This window comes from Eschrichtius robustus, chromosome 4 (assembly GCF_028021215.1).
Source record: "Eschrichtius robustus isolate mEscRob2 chromosome 4, mEscRob2.pri, whole genome shotgun sequence".
Lineage (NCBI taxonomy): Eukaryota > Metazoa > Chordata > Mammalia > Artiodactyla > Eschrichtiidae > Eschrichtius > Eschrichtius robustus.
In genome coordinates, this window is record NC_090827.1 from 38,314,951 (window position 1) to 38,336,685 (window position 21,735).

The following is a 21,735-nucleotide window of genomic DNA, read 5'->3' on the forward strand; positions in this document are numbered from 1 at the left end:
GAGCCGCGGGGCGAAATTCTAGAGCGAGGAAGCCTCGGAAGGAAGAGGAGGGGCCACTGCGCGTGGGAAGAGAAGGAAGAGGCGTCTGGGGGGAGGAAGGGAGGGAAGGGAGAGAAGGAAGGAGGAAGGCGGAGGAAAGAGAAGGGGGCGAGCGGCTAGCGCGGGACGGGGCTGGGCGGGAGGCGCCGGGGCGGGGCGGGCTCGCGCCTCCGGGAGGGCGTGCGGCGCGGGGGCCGGGCGGGGCGGGGCCGCGGCGCCCGAGTTTCGGCGGGGGCTGCCGGGATCGGAGCGCCGCCGGGAGCGGAGCGCCGCATTCTCGCTCGCCTCGGCGGCGCTGCTCCGCGCGGCCGGGCTCACCTCCGCGGGGCATGTCCGCGCTGCTCTCGCCGCGCGCCTGCGACTGCTAGCTTCTCGGGCGCTTCCTGCGCGCGGGGCCCCGCACCTGGCCCCGAAGCCCGGCTCTCGCTGTGCTCGCGGACCGCCGCCGTCATGGGGCTGCAGCCCCTGGAATTCAGCGACTGCTACCTCGATAGCCCGTGGTTCCGGGAGAGGATCCGTGCCCACGAAGCGGAGCTGGAGAGGACCAACAAGTTCATCAAAGAGCTCATCAAGGACGGCAAGAACCTCATCGCGGCGACCAAAAGTAAGTGGGGACCCGGGCGCGGGCGGGCTGCGGCGCGGCGAGGCCGGGAGGAGCCTCTCCCGGAGGGAGAGCGACCGTCCCGCGCCCGGGGCCGGCAGCCGGAGGATCAGGAGATTGATCCGGGACCCAGAGGCCCCGGGGTCGTTCCTCCGCGGCTCCCCGAGCCGCCAGGGGCGAGTCCCCTTTCCCGTCCCTGCTCTGCGCGGCGGCCGGAGCCGGGAGCCGTGCGTGCGAGCGCGCCGCCCGCCAGCGCCGCTGCCCCGACCCGGCGCCTTGCGTTCCCCGCCGGACCCGCCCGGGGGCAGGTTCTGTTACCCCCTAGAGCTGCTCACTGTCTCTCCCGAAACAGACACATCAGTTTCACGGGTCTTGTCAAGTTCTTTTGAGAGATCACGAGACTGGGGATTCTTTGAAAACCTGCTGGGCGTTGAATTGTTCAGAAGGCCCTTAAGCCGTACGCTTTCCGTGTCATTTTCGGATCGCCTGCGACAGTCTTGTCCCGGGCCCCTTACTGTGCTCAACCCGAAAGTCCACCTGGCGTTGTGCTGCCTTCCACACATTCCTTCCCTCCTCCTGCGCCGAGGACGGTTCAAAGATTGGGGCTTGTGAGGCTGTGCAGACAGCCTGCCCTCTGGCCCGAGCGAGCACTGCTTGCAAAGAGGGAATTTCACCCCGGTCAAGCTTAGTGCTTTCCTCGCCTCTCCTCCTCCATCTTTTAACTCGGAAGTGGCCACACAGGAGAACACAGTTAATTAGTTGATTATCTGAAGAGAGTCTTTCTAGGAGGGAGGGGGCCTGAAATTCGTGCTGAAACACTGAGTTGGCTGGAAATGGGGAGACATTAGCTTGAGTGGGGAGCTGCGCAGCCTGACCACACCTGTAACCCGGTTCTGAGGAAGCCTGGGAGCGCTCCCTTTTCCCTCTTCAAAAGACCTACCCATATAGCAGACTGGGAGAAATGCCCCGTGTCATCCCCTCCCCCCCCCCCTTTTGCATTAAGGAAGACGAAAACATACTGAACAGACTGTCTCAGGTACCCAGCCCAGTGCCTATTCGTTGAATGAATGAGTTGAAAGAAATACGTCTTCATGGGAAGAATTCAGTGAGCCAGCTCTGTAATTTTGGAAGCAAGTCCCTCGACTTCTCTGGATGTTGTCCGTGGTTTCTTTTGCTTCTGTGACCTCTTTGGTGTTGCAAAACGAGGATTGGGAATCACTTTGTTTGGGACATGTGATTGGTGGGCGTATTTGGTTGGTGGCTCTCCAGTGCCTTGGCATTGGGTATGTGTGTTGGGATGGAGGTGGGGAGGGGCTGTAAATATGTAGGAGTGGAGGAAGGAGGAGGAGAGAAGGGTTTGCGGTGCGTGTGTGTGTGTGCACGCACGTGTGTGTATGTGTGTGTAGTGAACGGGAGAGGGAGGGCTCTCCCTCTGTAGTTTGGTCTTAACCAGCGTCACTGGGTAGGGGAGTGCCCCTTCTCTCTTACTGGCTGTAGCAGCTTCCTCTGGGACGAGGGGCATGAGGAGGGAGGCTTTGGCGTGGAGAGAGGTAGATGGCAAAGCCCATTTGGCCACTGGTAGAAAGCTATTTATGTGACTGCATATTCGCTCTTCTGCCAACAGGACACATGCCCGGTGTTCTAGCAGCAGCTAGTGCATCTGGGGGGCCAGCTGTCAGCCTTCCCCTCCAGAATGTAGACTTTCTTGAGTTTGCGAATTGGCTCCTTACTCCTTTTGATTCGTGTGCTTTACCATAGGAAACATAATTTATGCTCATCCTCTAGAGATCAACCATAAAGTATCTCTCTTCTCCTTGAGTGTAATTAACTTAAATTCTTTTCCAGAGGAGGACAGATATACAGCTTTAGCTCACATGCTTGTGGCAAGTTAGGGGGACCTGGCCTTTGCCCAGCTTGCCCCGTAAAGTTGACATCGAGCTCCTATCAAGACTGAGCCCTGGATGTTAAGTCAGGACACCTGGGTGTAATTCGCCTTCATTGTTAGAGCCTGGCTACAGGACAATTGGGCAGGTCATTTTTTTAAAAAAATTTATTTATTATTTATTTATGGCTGTGTTTGGTCTTCGTTTCTGTGCGAGGGCTTTCTCTAGTTGCGGCAAGCGGGGGCCACTCTTCATCGCGGTGCGCGGGCCTCTCTTGTTGCGGAGCACAGGCTCCAGACGCGCAGGCTCAGCAATTGTGGCTCACGGGCCTAGTCGCTCCGCGGCATGTGGGATCTTCCCAGACCAGGGCTCGAACCCGTGTCCCCTGCATTAGCAGGCGGATTCTCAACCACTGCGCCATCAGGGAAGCCCAGGCAGGTCATTTTTGTGTTCAGTTTTTCTTGTCCTACTTCTTAGAGGCATCAGTAAGATTCTGCAGTGTTTGGAAATGGCTTGATTAGATCATTTGAAATTGCAGTCTAGGTCAATCGTTGGCCTAACCAGTTGAGCTTTTCTATAACATCTGAGAAAAGCTCAAGAGGTCGAGGCAGGACCTGAGACGGAGGGGGAGCTACAGAAAGGAACAATCAGCTAGGTCAGACTGATTATATTTTCAGATGTTTTGCGCTTTGTTTTGCAAAAACGGCATTTTGTGCATTTTCAGAATTGCGTGTTTAAGTGATTTCTGCTTTTAATTGCCCTGTAAGACGCCTCCTCCATGCGCTAAATACCTGTTGGATTTATGTAACTTTGATGTCTTGATGCTTTGGTTTTTTAAAAAATTTCTTAGTCGCTTGGGAATGCGTAATCTCTGAAAATTATGAAAACATCCATGCTACCAATATATTTCTAAATACAAAACTGACGACCATATTGTTACTTCTGTGTAGAATGTCTTGATGCTTTGAATAATCCACAGATATTTAAAGAAGTTGGAGGTGACTTCTGTGGGACCTGAAAGTTTATTGCTGAGTTCAGTTATGTAGCGATCAGCAAATATTTAGCATCTACAGTTTGTTAAATGTTGGGCTTGAGACACAAAGAGGAAAGAAGGTAGAGGCCCTTGGCCTTGAGATTATTGCCCTATAGTTGAATTCGGTTCAATCTAGGGAATGTGTTTGAGCTCCTGCATGCATTGTGCTAAGTTCTTGAAGAAGTGAAGGATACACAGACACACATATTAAAAGATTCAGAAGATTCAGTGGCAAGTTTTCTAACTTTGACAGAAACAAGAGTATGTTGTAGGTTAGAGTGGAAGTTTGGGAACTCATTGGTGTTTTAAGGAACGGATAGAACCTTGCAGAACCTTGTCAGATTGGAAACAGCTGAGAAGAAACCAGACCGCCCCCCCCCCCCCCCGCCCCCAACCTCCGCCCCCAACCTCCACCCACCCCCCCTCCGTGTCTGAGGAGCATGAGAAGACCAGTTTGGCTGGAATGGTGATTTCATTTGGGGGAGTAGAATGAGATTCATGGAAAGGTCAGTTTCAGATTGTGGAAGCCATAAAAGTGGGCTTGGAATGTGGGCTTTATCCTGTGGAGAATCACTGACATAATGGGAAAGAGATGGTTTAGAGGCGGTGTGTGGTATCTGTCTGTGTGTCAGGTGATTTTGGAGATAGCAGTGGGGCTGGGGAGGGGCTGCAGAGCGGAGCGTCTGGGATCACTGATTTATGTGGTGGATTTGGAGATCATTCACTCAGTTCAGTGGAGTCTTGGTTTAAATGGTTTTATTAGCCCTTTTTCTTTTTTCACTCCTTTCCTAGAATAATCAGTGTCTTCTTTCAATACAGTTTAAACTTTTGTGAGCCTTTCGTAGGAAGTCTATGTAGTTTCAGATGCTTATGATTCATAGAAATGCATAGTCTATTTACCAGGAACAGCAATAAGCTATATATACTTTTCTCATAATTTTTACAATTAGGTGTTCTTTTTCTTTTTTAATTAATTTATTTTATTTATTTTAATTTTTGGCTGCGTTGGGTCTTCGTTGCTGCGTGCGGGCTTTCTCTAGTTGCAGCGAGCGGGGGCTACTCTTCATTGCAGTGCTTGGGCTTCATTGCGGTGGCTTCTCTTGTTGCAGAGCACAGGCTCGAGGCGCGTGGGCTTCAGTAGCTGTGGCTCGTGGGCTCTAGAGCTGGAGGCTCAGTGGTTGTGGTGCACGGGCTTAGTTGCTCTGCGGCATGTGGGATCTTCCCGGGCCAGGGCTCGAACCTGTGTCCCCTGCATTGGCATGCAGATTCTTAACCACTGCGCCACCAGGGAAGCCCCAGTTAGGCATTCTTGGAAGAATATGTTCTGTTCTAGAGAAGGAAATATACTTTTTCAACAGATAGCCCTTACAGTTCTTAAGCACTTACATAGCTAAGTAGAAGGCTCTTTAGTAAACTTAGATTGTGTGTGTGTGTGTGTGTGTGTGTGTGTAAGCTGGAGGGGCCCTCATAAGTGAGCCTGCTCTCATCACAGACGTGGAGAAGGATGTTAGTGGTGGCCAGGACTTCAAGTATTTATTGTTCCAGAAACATGGTTCACGTGGTAATTCCTTTTGGGGAAATTTCCCAGGTTGCTCTTGCATGGAAACATAGGGAGATTCAGAAGACTTAAAAGAATTTCACTTTGTAAACTTCAGCCTCGGTCTCCTTATTTGTAAAATGGGACTGTTGCATATAGCCTTGAGGATTGAACCACACGTGCGAAAGTGTTTTTAAAACACAAGTGTGAAGCGGTTGTGTAGGCTCTATTGTTTGCCCAGCTAATATTTTTTTTCTGACAATCCAAATTTTGTTCAGGTGTCTACACCCTTTCCCAAGTGACTCATAGAAAGGTGATTAGGGATCATTCTGATTAGTCTGACTCAGTGGTTCTCAATCCTGAGCATGGCTGACCATTAGAACCACCTGGGGAGCTGTAAAAAACGTGCAGTTGGGATTGAGAAACACTGAACTCTAACAACGCAGCACGGTGAACCTATTTCCTGGGCTGGTAATTGGATAAATGAGGATGTATCTCAGTTCTGACCAGTGAGACATGATAGGAAGTCTGCTGGAGACTTTGGGAAAGGTTTTCTTTTGTGTGAGAGGAGACTCGTAAAAAGGGTTCTTGGCTCTTCTGTGATGTCTGGTTGTGTTGCCTGGAGCTGCTCCCGCCATCTTGGGACGGTGAGTGGAGCCAAGGTAAGGACCACTGGAGCAGAGAGGTAACTGAATCTGGGTTTTTGATGCGGTCATGGAAGCCACAGATGGTTCTGTGCCTGAAGCCTACCTCTGGATAGCTTGTTAAATGACATAAGCCAGTTTGAGTTGGGTTTCCTGCTACTTTACACCCTAATTTTGTTTTTTTTTTGGCTGCACCACGTGGCTTGTGGGGTCTTAGTTCCCCCACCAGGGATTGAACCCGGGTCCTCGGCAGTGAAAGCGCTGAGTCCTAACCACTGGACTTCCAGGGAATTTCCAACACCCTAATTTTGATGGAGAGGTATAATTGTAAATTTTGGGCTGATACTTCGGTTAAGTGGAATTTAGAGAGGCATGGAAGTGAAATGCTATTTAAATTACAAATATAATTTTACCCCAAACGGACAAGAAGACTCATCTATATTCTTTGCCCCAAAGAAATTACTGTGGATCCCCTACAATTCAGGGCATCACTTGGGGGTAAGTCTTCAACTCTCACTTGGGGTCTTACTAGTGGGTTGGTCTCTAAAGCTAATGTAGATTTCCTGTGAGAAGATTTCCTATCTGGCTGGAACTGGGATGTGGACCCAGAAGGGCTCTAAAAGCTTTCATTGCTTTACTCTCTGCAGGTGGTCCTTGTCTCCATTTAGAGTAGTTCCAATTTAGGTCCCTCCACCAGCCGACCCTGTTTGTATGGAATGTTTGCTGGGTCTGTGAGTCATCTGCTGTTCTGAGTTTTCCTGCCACATTGCCTTTTCCCTGCCCTCCCATCTACTGGGGTTCCTTTGACCACCTCCTCTTCACTCTGTTTTTGAGGTGGGGGGGGACCAGGAGCATTGTTGATTTCTGGAAGAGGGAGAAGGCAGAGGAGGAGGACATTTTTGTGTTTTAATGTTTAACATGGCTGATGAGACAGTGTAGTAGAGAAGATTAAGAGCATGCTAAGGTGCTGCCTTTCATTCACGCTGGAAACCTCAGTCACGTTGCTTAGCTTTTCTGTATCTATGTTGTCCAACAGAAAATGGAGATAATAATACTGTCTACCACGTAGGGTTGCCATTTGGGTTGAATGAGTTCATACAAGTAAAGCATTTCGAATAAGCACTCAAACGTGGACAATCATGATGTTCTAAATTGCAGGTATATGTTTTAATATGCAGGCCCTTTTCTTGCCTGAAAGATGGCTGCTCTGGCCCAGAGACTAGCGTCTAACTTTTTAGCGCTCATTACCCCTAAGAAGGTATTTGTCCAAATCATCATGACCAGCGACCAAGAAGAAAGACAAAGTGGTCAAAGTCTGGTAAGGCTTCGAAAGTTTGAATGTAGCTCAGGATGCTGGAAAATCTGGCAGGTAAGTGGATGAATCAAAGCTAAATGGTATCTTGGGAAAATATGTCCCAGAATTTGTTTCTGAGTCACAAAGATCTGAAGGTGATGTGGAAGGTGTCACTAAGAGTGTTGGAAATCTAGCCCAGCCGTCTGCAGCTGAGACTTGAACAGGCCTCTCATTCAGGGGATTGCTAAGAAAGCCAAAGAAGGCGGGGAGAGCTCTGATCAAGGAATTGGGATGACATCATCAGAGGCTGGAACCTGCAGATACTTACAAATTACAATGATGCCTTTAGAAGATATTCACTTTAGTGTTTAACTTGCAGGAGACCCTAACAACCTACTGGACAGTGCTTGTATTTGCTGTGGGAAATCTACCAGGAGAAACACAAGGCAGCCAGAGACAGCCCAAAAGAGTTGTTACGTAATCCTATTTTCTGCAAGACGATATTCAAAGTCTCCTGGACAGATTCCCAAAGAAGCTGTTCTGAATTCTGGCTCCAATAGCTATTTATCACCTTATGATTTTGTGTTTTTGGGGGAGGCAAGAATTATGAAGGAGGTAAAAATATTGGGTAGTCAGCTGGGTTACCGGAAGTCACGCTTAAGGTGATTGCTGACTGTATGTGGCAGTGAATAGGTCAAGTGTTTACACCTGACCATAGTTAGTAACATCTGGTGTCTTTTCTCACTTTTTAAAAGTTTGATGTTAGAAATGTAGCTGTGAACACATTGCTTTATGGGATTCAGTATGGTCTTGCATTGCCTTTGATTCTACATCTTGTCTAGAGAAGACTCATTTAGTCAGGTTGGCTTTCCTTCAGGATTTGTAGGAGAGTGTTTAGAAATTTGTAGGTAATAATTCTGATTAAGGGTGCCTTGGATGTTTTACTAGGTTACTTTTTTAAAAAATATTTTATTTCCTTCATGGCACAAATCAGTATTTTATTTTATTTTAAAATTTTATTTGTTTTGGCTGCATTGGGTCTTCGTTGCTGCGCGGGAGCTACTGTTTGTTGTGGTGTGCGGGCTTCTCATTGTGGTGGCTTCTCTTGTTGTGGGCTCTAGGCGTGTGGGCTTCAATAGTTGTGGTGCGCAGGCTAAGTAGTTGTGGCACGTGGGCTCAGTAGTTGTGGCACGTGGGCTTAGTGGTTGTGGCTCGCGGGCTTAGTGGTTGTGGCTCGCAGGCTCTAGAGCGCAGGCTCAGTAGTTGTGGCGCATGGGCTTAGTTGCTCTGCCGCATGTGGGATCTTCCTGGACCAGGGATCAAACCCATGTCCCCTGCATTGGCAGGCGGATTCTTAACCACTGCGCCACCAGGGAAGTCCCTACTAGGTTACTTTTAATGGAATTACATTTCAGAGACAAATAGACAATCACAAACTACAATAGAAAAATGTTATTTAAAATGTATATGTTAATGATTTTAATAATAGTAGCTAACTTTTATGTATTTATTTTTATTTTAAATAAATTTATTTATTTATTTACTTTTGGCTGTGTTGGTTCTTCGTTGCTGTGCTCAGGCTTTCTGTAGTTGTGAAGAGCAGGGGCTACTCTTCGTTGCGGTGGGCAGGCTTCTCATTGTGGTGGCTTCTCTTATTGCCGAGCACGGGCTCAGTAGTTGTGGCTCACGGGCTCTAGAGCGCAGGCTCAGTAGTTGTGGCGCATGGGCTTAGTTGCTCTGTGGCATGTGGGATCTTCCCGCACCAGGGCTCGAACTTGTGTCCCCTGCATTGGCAGGTGGATTCTTAACCACTGCGCCACCAAGGAAGTCCCAGCTAACTTTTATTAAGCATTTACAGTTTGCTTTACTTTGTAGTAAATTCTATTATTTAATGTGAAGACTTCCTTATTGAGGTATGTTATTATTTACACCATGTTACAGATTCGGAAACTGAATTTAGAGAGGTTAGCAGCTTGTTCCAGTCACACAGTTTGTCAGTGGTGGAGCTGGAACGTAAACCCACATCTGTCTGACTCCAAAACCCTTAACCACAATAGTAAGCTGTCCTTGTAAAGAGATGTAAGTGCGGTCTTCTGTTAGGGGAAGTTATTACGATAAATCCTGGTTATCTGGCAAGTGTGTACATTTCACAGTCTGGTTAGGAGACTATTCTTGTTAGTTCAGCCCAAGGACCATGATTTAAAATTTAAGGCCACCTGGGATGGTTAGTGTAAATAAAACTGATTGTTAATTTGTGCAGTAAGTGTGGATATTCAGAGATTGGGTTGATTTAGGATGAATTACTAGGTGCAGACGTTCACTCAAAAAAGTATCATTTCCTTCCTTCAGTCTCTCTCCCTGTCTCTCTTTTTTTTCTTTTTTAGTTCCCCAACCAGGGATCAAACCCACACCCCCTGCAGTGGAAGCATGGAGTCTTAACTGCTGGACCGCCAGGGAAGTCCCCTCTCTTCCTGTGTCTTCATCTTCATCTCTCCCCCTCTCTTAGTGTCTCTTTTACTCTCCATCCTTCATCCCACCCTTTAGAAGAGTAAATTTTAATTTTGTTCTCGTATTTTAGTATTAGGCTTTTTCCTCTACAGAAAATTTAAGTTGTTTTAGAACAATAAACCAATACAAAGAATCTCATAATCATCTCTGTATTTGCCTCTCAGCTTAGAAATAAAAGCTTCCTGTCTGCCTCTTCCCAATGGCACCCTTTCTAATAGGGAACCTGTTCTTTTCCCCAAGAGGTGCAACTGTCTCATATCTGGTGTATATTATTCCCAGACGTTTTAATACATCTGTACACATTCCTGAATAATAGATAGTATGTTTTGCATGGTTTTAGACTTCAATGGATTCATACACTATTTGGTTTTCTGCAGTTTCTTTTCTTCCCTCAAGATACTTGTGAGATTTATCCGTGTGGACACATGTAGCTCTATTTCATTGAGTTCAACATCTTTTTCCTACAAGTGGCATTTGAAAAGACTTGGTTAATTGATGGTATGTAGATGTTATATAAAGAACTTAAGATGTTTTATGATGTACCTTATTTCCATGCATTTTTTGGATTGTGAAACAATGTATTTAGAGAATTTATTCAATATAAAAGCCTTGTAATTAATTTTATAAGCTTTAAAACACTAGCTTTGACAACAATCTATAGATAAGGAATCCATAACTTTTAAAGACATTTAGTACAAGTTCTGTTTGATATTTAATGTTATCAGCTTGGCATGGGTAATCAGAGCAAACCAGTTTAACTTTCAGGATTGGAAGAAATAAGTGGTCTGAGTCACAAAACATCTTCAAGGGCCTTTTTGCCTCATTGAAATTAGATTTCCAGTATTAGCATATAGAGAAGAAAATGATATCTTCATAAACACAGTGCTTGTTAAGTACTCTGGAAGCCGTCAGCCTAGTTAGGTCAGATGAACATGATTTTTAGGCAGGGATTGGTTGGTATTTTGTGATAGGCTTCTATGCAGACAGCCTGTTGATTTAATTACCCTAATGTAGGAAATGTAGGAACATAATTTATAGACTTGCCAAGGGGATGCTTTTGTAATGAGAAAGCCTTGACACCCTTCTCTTTAAACAAACAAGCAGGCACACTGAAAAAACCCCTGACACTTTACATTCTAAGGGCAGGCATCTCTCTAAGGCCCAAGATCTGCTGGGATCACTGCTGGATGCTGCTGATAGGCCTGCCTCCCTGGTCAGACCAGAATTTCCTCCCTGTGTTTCCTGAGGAAGCTGTTGATCCTATGCCACTAGATATTTCAACGGGGAGTATGAGTTCTCCTTTTTGTTGCCCGGTTCACCGCAGGCACTGTCTGCCCTTGGGTCCCGAGGTCCCATCATCGTCTGGTAGTGAGTCATGATGAGGTGTGTGGCTGGAGGAAAAATCAGTTTGGCTGGGAGATGTCACCTCTGGTCTGAATATACTGGATATATTTAATACTCTCTCTTAAAAAAAAATTTTTTTTTTTTTTTTTTAAATCTCTGACTATAAAGTTAGCTGCTCCACTTATTAGGTGACCTTGGGCAAGATACTGAAACCCTCAGTGGCTCATTTTCTGTTTCTTTGTTAGTAAAATGGAGATACTAAGAACCCTCTCTCAAGGGGTAGTGGTATTTAATCCTCATGTTACTTACTGAAAGATCTTAGAACTCTCCCTGGCCCATGGTAGGTGCCGTAATTATCATCATCCTCACCACCATCATCATCGTTATCACCGCTACCGCCATCATCTCATCACCACCGTCATCGTCATTGTCCGAAGAGCACTATCCTGACTTCCTTTGGTTGAATTTGAGTACAGTTGCGGCTTTACCCGTAGTGCCAGTAGAAATAATCTGTGAACATGTTCTTGCCTCTCTTTGAAGCTAACAATATTTTGAAGTGCAGGGATGGTGCAGGCCTCTCATTAAACAGGAGAAACCATCTGTAGAAATCCAGCATATTACTGAAGATCTTTGCTTGAAAGTTTTGGAAACAAAGCCAAAAAAAGTACAAGGGAGCCGAGTGTCGTTGACGTGTTGTTACTTGTATTTGAGAATCTGGCAGATAGTACTTCTGTCACTGTGACAGATAGTTTTGTTTTTCTTTTGTGAAATGCAGGTCAAAGGCAGCACAGCCAAAATATTAAAGATCATGGTCTTTGAAGTTACATCTACTTACTGTGTGACCTTGGGCAACTTGCTTAACTTCTTTGTGCCTTAATTTCCTTGTCTGTAAAATGTGGATAGTAATTTTATCTCCCTGAATGTTGCTACGATGAAATTAGTTATTTGTAAAGCACTTAAAAAAACAGCCTGATCCATAGTGAGCCCTATATGTGTTTGTTAAGTCTTGGAAAAAAATTTTAAAAAATCTGTTTACTATATAGTTGTCACTGTGATAATCTCATGTACGACAGTGGGGGAGAGGTGTCATCCCAAGTCATTGAACTCAACCTATTGAGTTGCTAGAGGATTAGCAGTGAAAAGAGACCTTTTATATATCGGTGCAGAAGTTAGAGTTCTAATGGGGAGAGACAGAAGATTAATTAAGCACTGTCATTCACACCACTGAGTGAGAATGGAGAATGGGATGCTATGGCCGTAGTTAACAGGACTAACTAGTTGAGGGGGTCAAGGAAGACTTCAAGAAATTGGTAACTTCTATGGAACTTCCCTGGCGGTCCAGTGGTTAAGACTCCGGGTTTCCAGTGCAGGGGGCGCGAGTGCGATCCCTGATCAGGGAACTAAGATCCTGCGTACCACGTGGCGTGGCCAAAAAAAAAAATCTGAGACCAGGAGGAAGGCTAGGAGCTTTCCGCGCTGAGGGTAGGGAGTAAGGATGCTCCGAGCACGGTGAAATGCACGCGGGAGGCCGTGGAGGCCAGAGCCAAAACATGTGTGGTTGCAGGAGCAGCACAGATGGGTCCGGGCGGGAAGAGGGGGCTACGGAGGGGGCAGGTGCTGTGCTGGGAAGGCCTGGTGAGGCCCGCCTCAGGGTCAGGAACTTCAGAATTTATTCAAAGGACAGTGGGAAGCCGTTGTGACATTTTGAGCAGGGGATTGGCATCATCTGAGTCACATTTTAGAAAGGCTTCCCAGACTGTGGTTGGGAGAATGGATTTGAGGACAGCAGGCCTGGAGGGTGGGTCCTCACTCACCCAGGCCAGAGACTTTGGTGGAAGAGGCAGATTCTCCAGGAGTCAGGATTCAGAGGCTGTGGGCTTTGGTGGGTGCTTGGGTGTAGGGGCCGAGGAAGGAGGTGTCCAAGACGATCCTGGGTTCCTGGCCTGGGCAGAGAGTGCTGGGTGCTGAGGTAGTCCAGCCAGAGGAACGGGTTTTGTGGGAGTGAAGATGTGTTTTTGGTCGGGGCTGTGTGGAGGTGGAGGTGCTTCTGGGCTATCCAGTGGATGTGTTCGGGAGTTTGTTTCTTTTATGAGTGTGCACTGCAGAACAGGGAACAGAGCTGAAGATTCTGGAGACACAGCATAGGGATAGGAAATGACACCAGGCAACTGGATAGCAAACCAGCTGGAGAGAAAATGTAGAGGAAGAGGCAGGGTGGCTCAGGGCAGATCCTGGAGAACAGAACTTTTAAGGGATGGGTAGAAGAAGAGGTTGATAAAGAAATTTGACAGCAGTAGCCATTGAGAGGGATGGAGGGAGCGGGTGGGAAAGCCCGGAGAGGGTTTCACAAGTTAAGGAGAAAGATTGTTTCAGAAAGTAGGAGGGAGCAGACAAGGTCATGCTACAAGAGAAGTCAGGTCCCAGGAGTCCAGATGACACTGCGTTAGCAAGACAGTGTCATTGGCACTCCTATATATAAAATAGGTTACTAATAAGGACCTACTGTATAGCACAGGGAACTCTACTCAATACTCTGTAATGGCCTATATGGGAAAAGAATCTTAGAAAAAGAAAGAGAGGATATACGTATATGTATAACTGATTCACTTTGCTGTACAGCAGAAACTAACACAACATTGTAAATCAACTGTATGCCAATAAAAATTAAAACAAAACAAAACAACAACAAAAAGACAGTGTCATGGGTAATGAGTGGGAGATTAGTTTGTGGCACGGCGGGGATGGAGCCTGATGGCCCAGGGTGGAGAAGAGGGTGCCTGGAAAATAAATGAGCCTGTGGTGAGGCAGTTCTCCCAAGCTATTGGCTAATTGGTGAGATTTGAACACACTGATTACGTGTCCAACAGAGAGGAGGAGATGGAAGATTCAGGGAATATTCTAGCATACACAGGGCTTCTGAATAGCATAGAAGGTGGGATTCAGATTCCAGGTGGAGGGGGGGACACACCTACTTCAGTAACAGAAGGGGTGGAAAGGATGGGTGCACACCCAGGTCCATTTGTAGCTTTGTGTCAGGACATTGAGGAAATGAGGAACTGATGGATTTATTTTGTCTGTGAGGTAGACAGCAAGGTGGTTTTCAGTAATGAATTCTGTTTGAATTTCTCCCTTACCACATTCTTTTTCCGCTTAATAAGTGATACATGACTTGTAAAAGTTCTGTCTGTTTGAATCGGGTGAGATGGAATGTAGATGTTAAAAGAGAAGAAGTGGTGAGAGGTGAGTGGGGAGAAAAAGTAGGAATAAAATGTCTGGAAAAACAGTCTTGGGACTTCCGTGGTGGTCCAGCGGTTAAGACTCCACGCTTCCCCTGTAGGGGACACAGGTTCGATCCCTGTTCGGGGAACTAGGATCCCGCATGCTGCATGGCATGGCCCCCCCGCACCCCCCCCCCCCCCAAAAAAAAAACCCAAAAAACAAAAAGCAGTCCTCAAGACACCAAGACATGCATCTATTTCAGAGTTTGTTCTGCTGGCACTTCAGGTCGAATACTTTATTCAAACACTCTTTAATCTTTAACCTTGGTTTTTAAAAAAAGTATTCAATGAAGATGGCTTTTTTCTTTTTCACTGAGGGACACTGCTGATGTTTCGGTTTGCTCTCAGTGGAATTGTGCTGGTTCTCTTTGGGTGTTTGCAGAGAAGAAGTTTCTCTTGGCAACATCGGAGAAGAGATTCCAGGACTTCTGGTTCAGAAGAGAACCTATAAGAGTTAAAGTTGTAGCCATTATCAGTGATCTAAACCAGCGGTCCCCAGCCTTTTTGGCACCAGGGACCGGTTTCGTGGAAGACAGTTTTTCCACGACTGGGGCGGGGATGGTTTTGGGATGATTGAAGCATGTTACACTTATTGTGCACTTTATTTCTATTATTATGTTGTAATATATAATGAAATAATTATACAACTCACCATAATGCTGACAGGAGGTGGAGCTCAGGCAGCAACGCGAGCGATGGGGAGCGGCTGTAAATACAGATGAAGCTTTGCCCGCTCGCCTACCGCTCACCTCCTGCTGTGCGGCCTGGTTCCTAACAGGCCACGGACCGGTACTGGTCTGCGGCCCAGGGGTTGGGGACCCCTGATCTAAACATATAATATCTTTTCGTCCTCTTTTCTAGCTAACTACTTAGTTAGGTTCTAACTAGTTTAAGAAACAATTCATGGCCGTCCTCTTCCCTCTGGCTCCGGATGCGCTGGCTGTGAGCACCCGGCACCTTCAAGGATGGGAAGCATGCAGACTTTCAAGTTCTTCCTTGGGAGGGATTCTAGGACTTAGCAGAGGAGTTCATAGCCTGTGTCCCTACAGCTAGAGTTGGTGGCCTGTTCTTGTGGAAAGCAGTAGGATAGGGTTCAGATTAATTCTGGTTGTTTTTTTTTTTTTTTTTGACAGTTCAGATTTTGGCATAAGACATCCTGCATATCCTCATGCATTGCCTTCAGTTGCAAGTGAGAGAAACCCAGCTAAAACTAGTTGAAGCAAAAAAGAGACTTTCTGGCTTGCATGAGTGAAATCTCGGGAGTGGGGTTGCTTTGGATACACTGGCATCCAAGGGTTCAAGAGATGTCATCAGGTCTCTCTTTTTGCATCGCTAGCGTTTCCTGCAATTGGCTTGACCCCGATGGGCACTCTTTCCACGGTGGTGATAGCTTAAGGTTACTTACATCTTTCTCATTGCTCTGGGGATTCCAGAGAACAGTGACTCCTTTTCCTTAGAGCAGTTGTTCTCAATCGGATGGTTTTGTGATGTCCTGGAGACGCTTTTGGTTGTCATAATTGGGAGGTGCTGCTGGCATCTAGCGGGTAGAGGCCAACGTTGCCATGTGGCTGAACACCCTACGATGCACAGGACCAGACACCACCCCCCCCCCCCGCCCCCCCAACATCCCAAGAACGATCTAGCTCAGAGCTAATTGCACTAAGGCTGAGGAACCCTGCCTTAGACATAGAAACACCACATAGTTTATATCAGAATACTTTTGGGGGTAAAGTTATGCTGGCACCACAGGCATAAACTGGTCTTGTCCTGGGTGAACCTGAACAGGTGGTGGCCCTCCCTGAAGGTCCATCAGTCCTGGGTCACTTGTTCAGCCTGGACCCATCACTGAGCGTGGCAGATGGGATGCCTTGGCCAGCCTGAATTGCGTGCCTACCACGGGGGAGAAGAAGCAGGTGACGAGTGATGTCTGCCTCACCGGAACGCCAAGGGTCCCAACAAGGGATGTGCAGAACATAGAAAAAAGCTGTCCAGCGTGCAAGAGAAGGTGCATTTTTTTGAAGCTTCCTCTAAGTTCTTTTTTAAAAAATTTAGTTATTATTTATTTATTTTTATTGTAGTTTTACAATGTTGTGTTTGTTTCAGGTGTACAGCAAAGTGTTTCAGTTATACATATATATCTTTTCTCTTTTTTTTCTTTTTATTGGAGTACAGTTGTTTTACAATGTTGTATTTTGTTTTTTCGATTCTTTTTCCTTACAGGTTATTACAAAATATTGAGTGTAGTTCGCTGTGCTATACAGTAGGTCCTTGTTGGGAACATGCATTTTGGAAAGCAGCTTTACTAGACCTGTTTTTGTCCAGGCGTAGGGGCCACATGTGGCAAAGGGCTCTGTGAGATTAGCGAGTCCAGATAAGGAAGGCTTCTCTTTTTTCCTGTCGTTTGGTTGATTCATTTTAACCAAAATAGAGAGGGAGGGGAGAGATGAGAGGGTGGAAACGAAGACTCTGGTCTGTGAAGCTCGTCTGGATACAAAATCGAGGTTGTTGATTCACTGCAGTGCTTAGTGTCTGTGCCGTACAGTATTTAACCTCTGAGCTGTGGAGTAGCTCAGACGCTTGTGATCATTGTGGAAAAAGCTGGAAGTAGTTAACGTTTATAACATCTTAACTTGTTAGAGCTCAAGAAAATATTTTAAAAACTAAATAGTGATTTTATGGCTTAATTTAGATTTCTGACACAGTGTTCCTGTTTAATTTTGGAGAAATATTGTTAAGAAAAACTGATCCTTGTGAGTGTAATTCATCTGGCAGAGTGGATTGAGTAGTTTTACGTTCTTTTTCCTTTTAAACAAACAAAATACTTGAACAGAAATGAGAGCAGATTTTAAAAATTTCTAATTTTCTATATTCCTGGCTTCATTTTAAGTTTGAAATCAATTGAGAAATCCTATGAGCACCTAGAAGAGTTGTCCAAATAAGTTTATTTTCTTCTGAAATTGTATGATAGTCCCTGGAAATGCTTTCCTTGTCTCTGTTTTATCGTGTATGCTGGATAGTATCAAAAAGCAAGGATTCAAAAGTAGGTAAGTGACCTGTTTGGACTATTTTCTTTTCATTCATAGTGTAGGGGAATTGAGATGGTTAAATTAAATACTTATGATGTGAGCTCTGAAATCTTTTAGAATTGACTGCTATGTCTTAATTGATATTGTCTAAAAGGCTTGCAAATTAACCTGGTAATGAGCAGTCCTGTGTCCAGAAACCGGATGTATCACTTAACCACAGTTAAGTTTTTTTTTTGTTGTTGCTATACGATGGTTCAGTGCCTTTTGGCAGTGTCTACAGGGTGTCTGTAGGACTGATTTATCTTGACAGTCATCGAACCAAAAAGGTTTTAAAAAGTGCTTCTTTGTCCAGAGAACAAAGAGGCAACTTTAGTAAAGACCTTCACATTTTGTGACTTCGAAGCTTTCGTTTCCAAAAGCTTTAAAGCTGAAAGTAGAGCTTTGAGTAAACACACTTGCTCAGTTTAATGTCTGCAGCGAGAGCACAGCAGAGGAGTGGAGAGGGAGTCAGTTCCATGGTGGCAGCTAGTGCATCAGTGGGCATTTGACCTTTGGAGGGCACCTTGGAGTGAAGCCTGCTAGATTGTGGCATGGTTAATGCATGTGAACCCAAACCCAGAGTTTACATTAGGAAGAAAATTTGGAATGGAGTGGAATGCACATTCAGCTCTGTGGGCTTACGTGTGTGTGTGTGTGTGTGTGTGTGTGTATATATATAATCTAATCACACTTTAGATGTAACTAAACCATGTTTATTATTTAAGAAGCATCAGTGATGATTCCTTTAAAGTGTGAAGTCATCTCCCAACCTATGTTTTTGTGTATGTGAATATCCATTTAATTTCTTTCCTTTTATTATTGAAATATAGTTGATTTATAATGTTTCAGGTATACAGCAAAGTGATTGTTATATCAGATTCTTTTCCATTATCGGTTATTACAAGATACTGAATATAGTTCCCTGTGCTATACAGTAAATCCTTGTCGTCTACCTATTTTATATATAGTAGTGTGTATCTGTTAATCTCATACTCCCAGTTTATCCCACCCCCTTCCCCTTTGGTAACCATAAGTTTGTTTTTGATGTCTGTGAGTCTGTTTCTGTTTTGTATATAAGTTCATTTGTATCCTTTTTTTAGATTCCACATATAAGTGATATCATATGATGTTTATCTTTCTCTGTCTGACTTAATTCACTTACATGATAATCTCTGGGTCCATCCTTGTTGCTGCAAATGGCATTATTTCATTCTTTCTTTATGGTTGAGTAGTATTCCATTGTATATATGTGCCACATCTTCTTTATCCATTCCTCTGTTGATGGACATTTAGCTTGCTTCTCTGTCTTGGCTATTGTAAACAGTGTGTGAATATCCATTTTTCTATCTTGGATTTGGTTAAATGGAGGTGCATATAAAATATCTTCAATTGAAACAGCAATGAGTAGATTACTACAGTCTCAAATTAGAAGTGTTAGATTTTATTTTCATTTGCCTCATAATCTACTTATAAGTTTAGCTATTGGTAAACATTATCTGAGATGTACTAACACCAAGTTTAAGTTTCCTAGAAGTCACGATAATAGTAGTGGTTGTCGTAGAAGTAGCAGTTAATAGGGTTTTAAAAATTGTTATTATTTTTTTTAACACCATGTAAGGGGACAAACCTTTACATTAATTAACATTGACTTCTCACAACAGTCCTATTTGGTAATTACTCTGACAGGAGACACCATTTTGCAGTTTAGGAACCTGGGTTTAGGTCGGTTAAGTTACTTGCCCAAGGGGCACTTGCCTGGAAAGCTGTGTGGCCTCCGCCTGTTTCACACTCTCTCTGAAGCCTTTAGTTTTCTAGAAGAGCATATATTATTGCCGTTGATACAGTATGTATTTCACAAGCTTTGTTTGTGGTAGTATCTTGTGTAAAGCCATGGGGGAGAGGGTGTTATGTCTGTAGAGCGTACTTTAGGAAATTTAAAAATTTTCCATGCAGGTGATAGAAACTTCCTTTAAGCTATTAAAAGTCACAGGAAAGGAAGTCATTTTCAGATGATCTGGAATAGTGGCGGTATGATTCTACTTGTATTGCACAAAATGAAAAAGATCGCTGTTGCTTGCTTTTTAGCCAAAGCAGAATTTAAAGAGTAATGTCATTGTTAACGATCCAAAGGGCTCATTGGGTTTGAATGGTGCTGACAGCTTGTTATGCCATTTTCAGCTTCCATGTCTTATCACTGATAGGCAAAGGCCTGTAGGATTTCTCTCTTTAAAGGAAAACACTTGCCTTTGTTTTGAGGAATGGATGCTTTGCTGTCAGTGCCAGTTTGGACCTTTGCTTAAATTTGCTGCTTATTTTATGTCCCCAAACTGTACTGCCGTTTAATTTTCTTCACAAATAGCCATTCCCTTTCTTTCTAGATGTATTTTCATTCTTTCTGCTGATGATATTCTGAATATATTTACCGTGAAATGAATTTTCTCCTGGTTTACCCATGAGCAACTTGCTATCCAGAAGGTTAAGAATTTTGCCCAAAGTCATATGGCGAAGGCAGACAGTATTAATGAAGACATTGTAGTTAGGTTTAAAATATTTCAGAGTCTGTCTGATCTTGAATTTAGTAAACCTCAGTTTCCACGTAGAAAGCTGGAATTTAAATCCTGCAGTGCTGACTCCCATGGAGCGGGAATGAATGCCCGGTCCTCCTACTCTACAGATGAGGAAACATGCCCCACGTGTCCACCTAGATACCTGCTTTGTCCCGTATGTTGGTTTCATGAAGCTCATTTGGTAGAGTCTACATTGAAGTCATTTTTCTTATCTGTATGTTTGCAGTATTAATGAACAAGTAATGAGGAAATCCTATTTAAAGGGTGACTTTTTTTTTTCCCCTTTGGAAACCAACTGTTTTCATGATACTCACATCATATTCACGTTCATCAAAAATTTAGATCCGGAGGAGAGAAAATACGAGGTCGAAGATAGTTACAACATGCCAGCAAGTGCTTCAAAGTAGGAGGCTTAGAATAAAGCCAATTCTGGTCTCTCTAATAGAGTCCTTATAAAAGCTCCTGGCTTGACTTTCACTATCAAGTATTTTGCACATATTAATTATGCTTATGTGTCCTTCCATTGAGATAAGTGGTACTGTTCTCAATTCTGTGATTTATAGGTGTGTGTAAACTACCTTAGTCCCAAAGGAAGCTATGATTCCATACTAAGCTTACCCCAATAATATATGCTGTTTTTTTTTAACATCTTTATTGGAGTATAATTGCTTTACAATGTTGTGTTAATTTCTGCTGTATAACAAAGTGAACCAGCTGTACGTATACATATATCCCCATATCCCCTCCCTCTTGAGCCTCCCTCCCACCCTCCCTATCTCACCGCTCTAGGTGGTCACAAAGCACCGAGCTGATCTCCCTGTGCTCTGCAGCTGCTTCCCACTAGCTGTCTATTTTACATTTGGTAGTGTATATATGTCAGTGCTACTCTCTCTCTTCGTCCCAGCTTACCCTTCCCCCTCCCTGTGTCCTCAAGTCCATTCTCTATGTCTGCGTCTTTATTCCTGTCCTGCCCCTAGGTTCATCAGAACCATTATTATTATTTTTTTTTTTAGATTCTATATATATGTGTTAGCATACTGTATTTGCAGCACTATTTACGATAGCCAGGACATGGAAGCAACCTAAGTGTCCATCGACAGATGAACGGGTAAAGAAGATGTGGCACATATATACAATGGAATATTACTCAACCATAACAAGAAACGAAATTGAGTTATTTGTAGTGAGGGGGATGGACCTAGAGTCTGTCATACAGAGTGAAGTAAGTCAGAAAGAGAAAAACAAATACATGCTGTTTTTAATCTGAGATTCATAAGGCCGTTTGAAGCAAATCCTCAGCCCTCAACCATTTAATCGTCCCCATGGGTAAGAGCACTTCCTCCTGACACCTCCTTTGAAGGTGAAGTAGAGAAATTAATGAGTTGGACAGAGATGATGTGACATTGTTTTGTGGTTGGGACATCCATTCGTCTGCTACGACTGGCCCTGATAAAGCCTGAACGTTCCTAAAAATGTCCTGCCCCTCACCTTGCTCCTGTTTCACATCCCAGGAGACGCCCAGCCCCTTGAGGGCGGTATCTGATTTGGGTCCCCAACTAGTGCCAAGAACTGTGCCCGGCTCTCAGGTTTTGGATTCATACTTGCTGTGTAGATTCCTGTCTGGCTCCGGGCATGTTGGAAGCCCTTGAAGTGCAGAGGTTGGATGATACCAGTAAAGAAGCAGATGAGATTGTGAGAATCCAGGGCCTCTGATGGCTGCCCTGTCTCCGAGCTGCTGATGGAAGGCGGGAAGGGCCTTTTGTAACTTTGGACTACCATCTCCCATCTCAGCTCCTCCGCATATTCCCGCCAGGATCCTGTACATCTGATGAACACAGTCAAAATCAGACCTCTCAGGAGGTGAAAGTGGCTGGAGTCTGGTTAGAAGGTTGTTTTGGCCCGAGTTGAGTTGATAAAATTTTCAAAGCATGACGAGAGGCCT

At 44.8% G+C, this 21,735-nt stretch overlaps 1 protein-coding gene across 2 annotated transcripts in view; it reads left to right on the top strand.

Moving 5' to 3' along the window:
- Positions 1–277: 277 nt before the first annotated feature.
- Positions 278–21,735, top strand: part of ARHGAP10 (Rho GTPase activating protein 10) — a 326,787-nt gene continuing 305,329 nt past the window's right edge. For both annotated transcript variants that reach the window (XM_068542594.1, XM_068542595.1), the window contains exon 1: positions 278–643. In XM_068542594.1, coding sequence (XP_068398695.1) covers positions 490–643 — 154 coding nt within the window. In that variant the 5' untranslated portion in view covers positions 278–489. The remainder of the gene's footprint in view (positions 644–21,735) is intronic.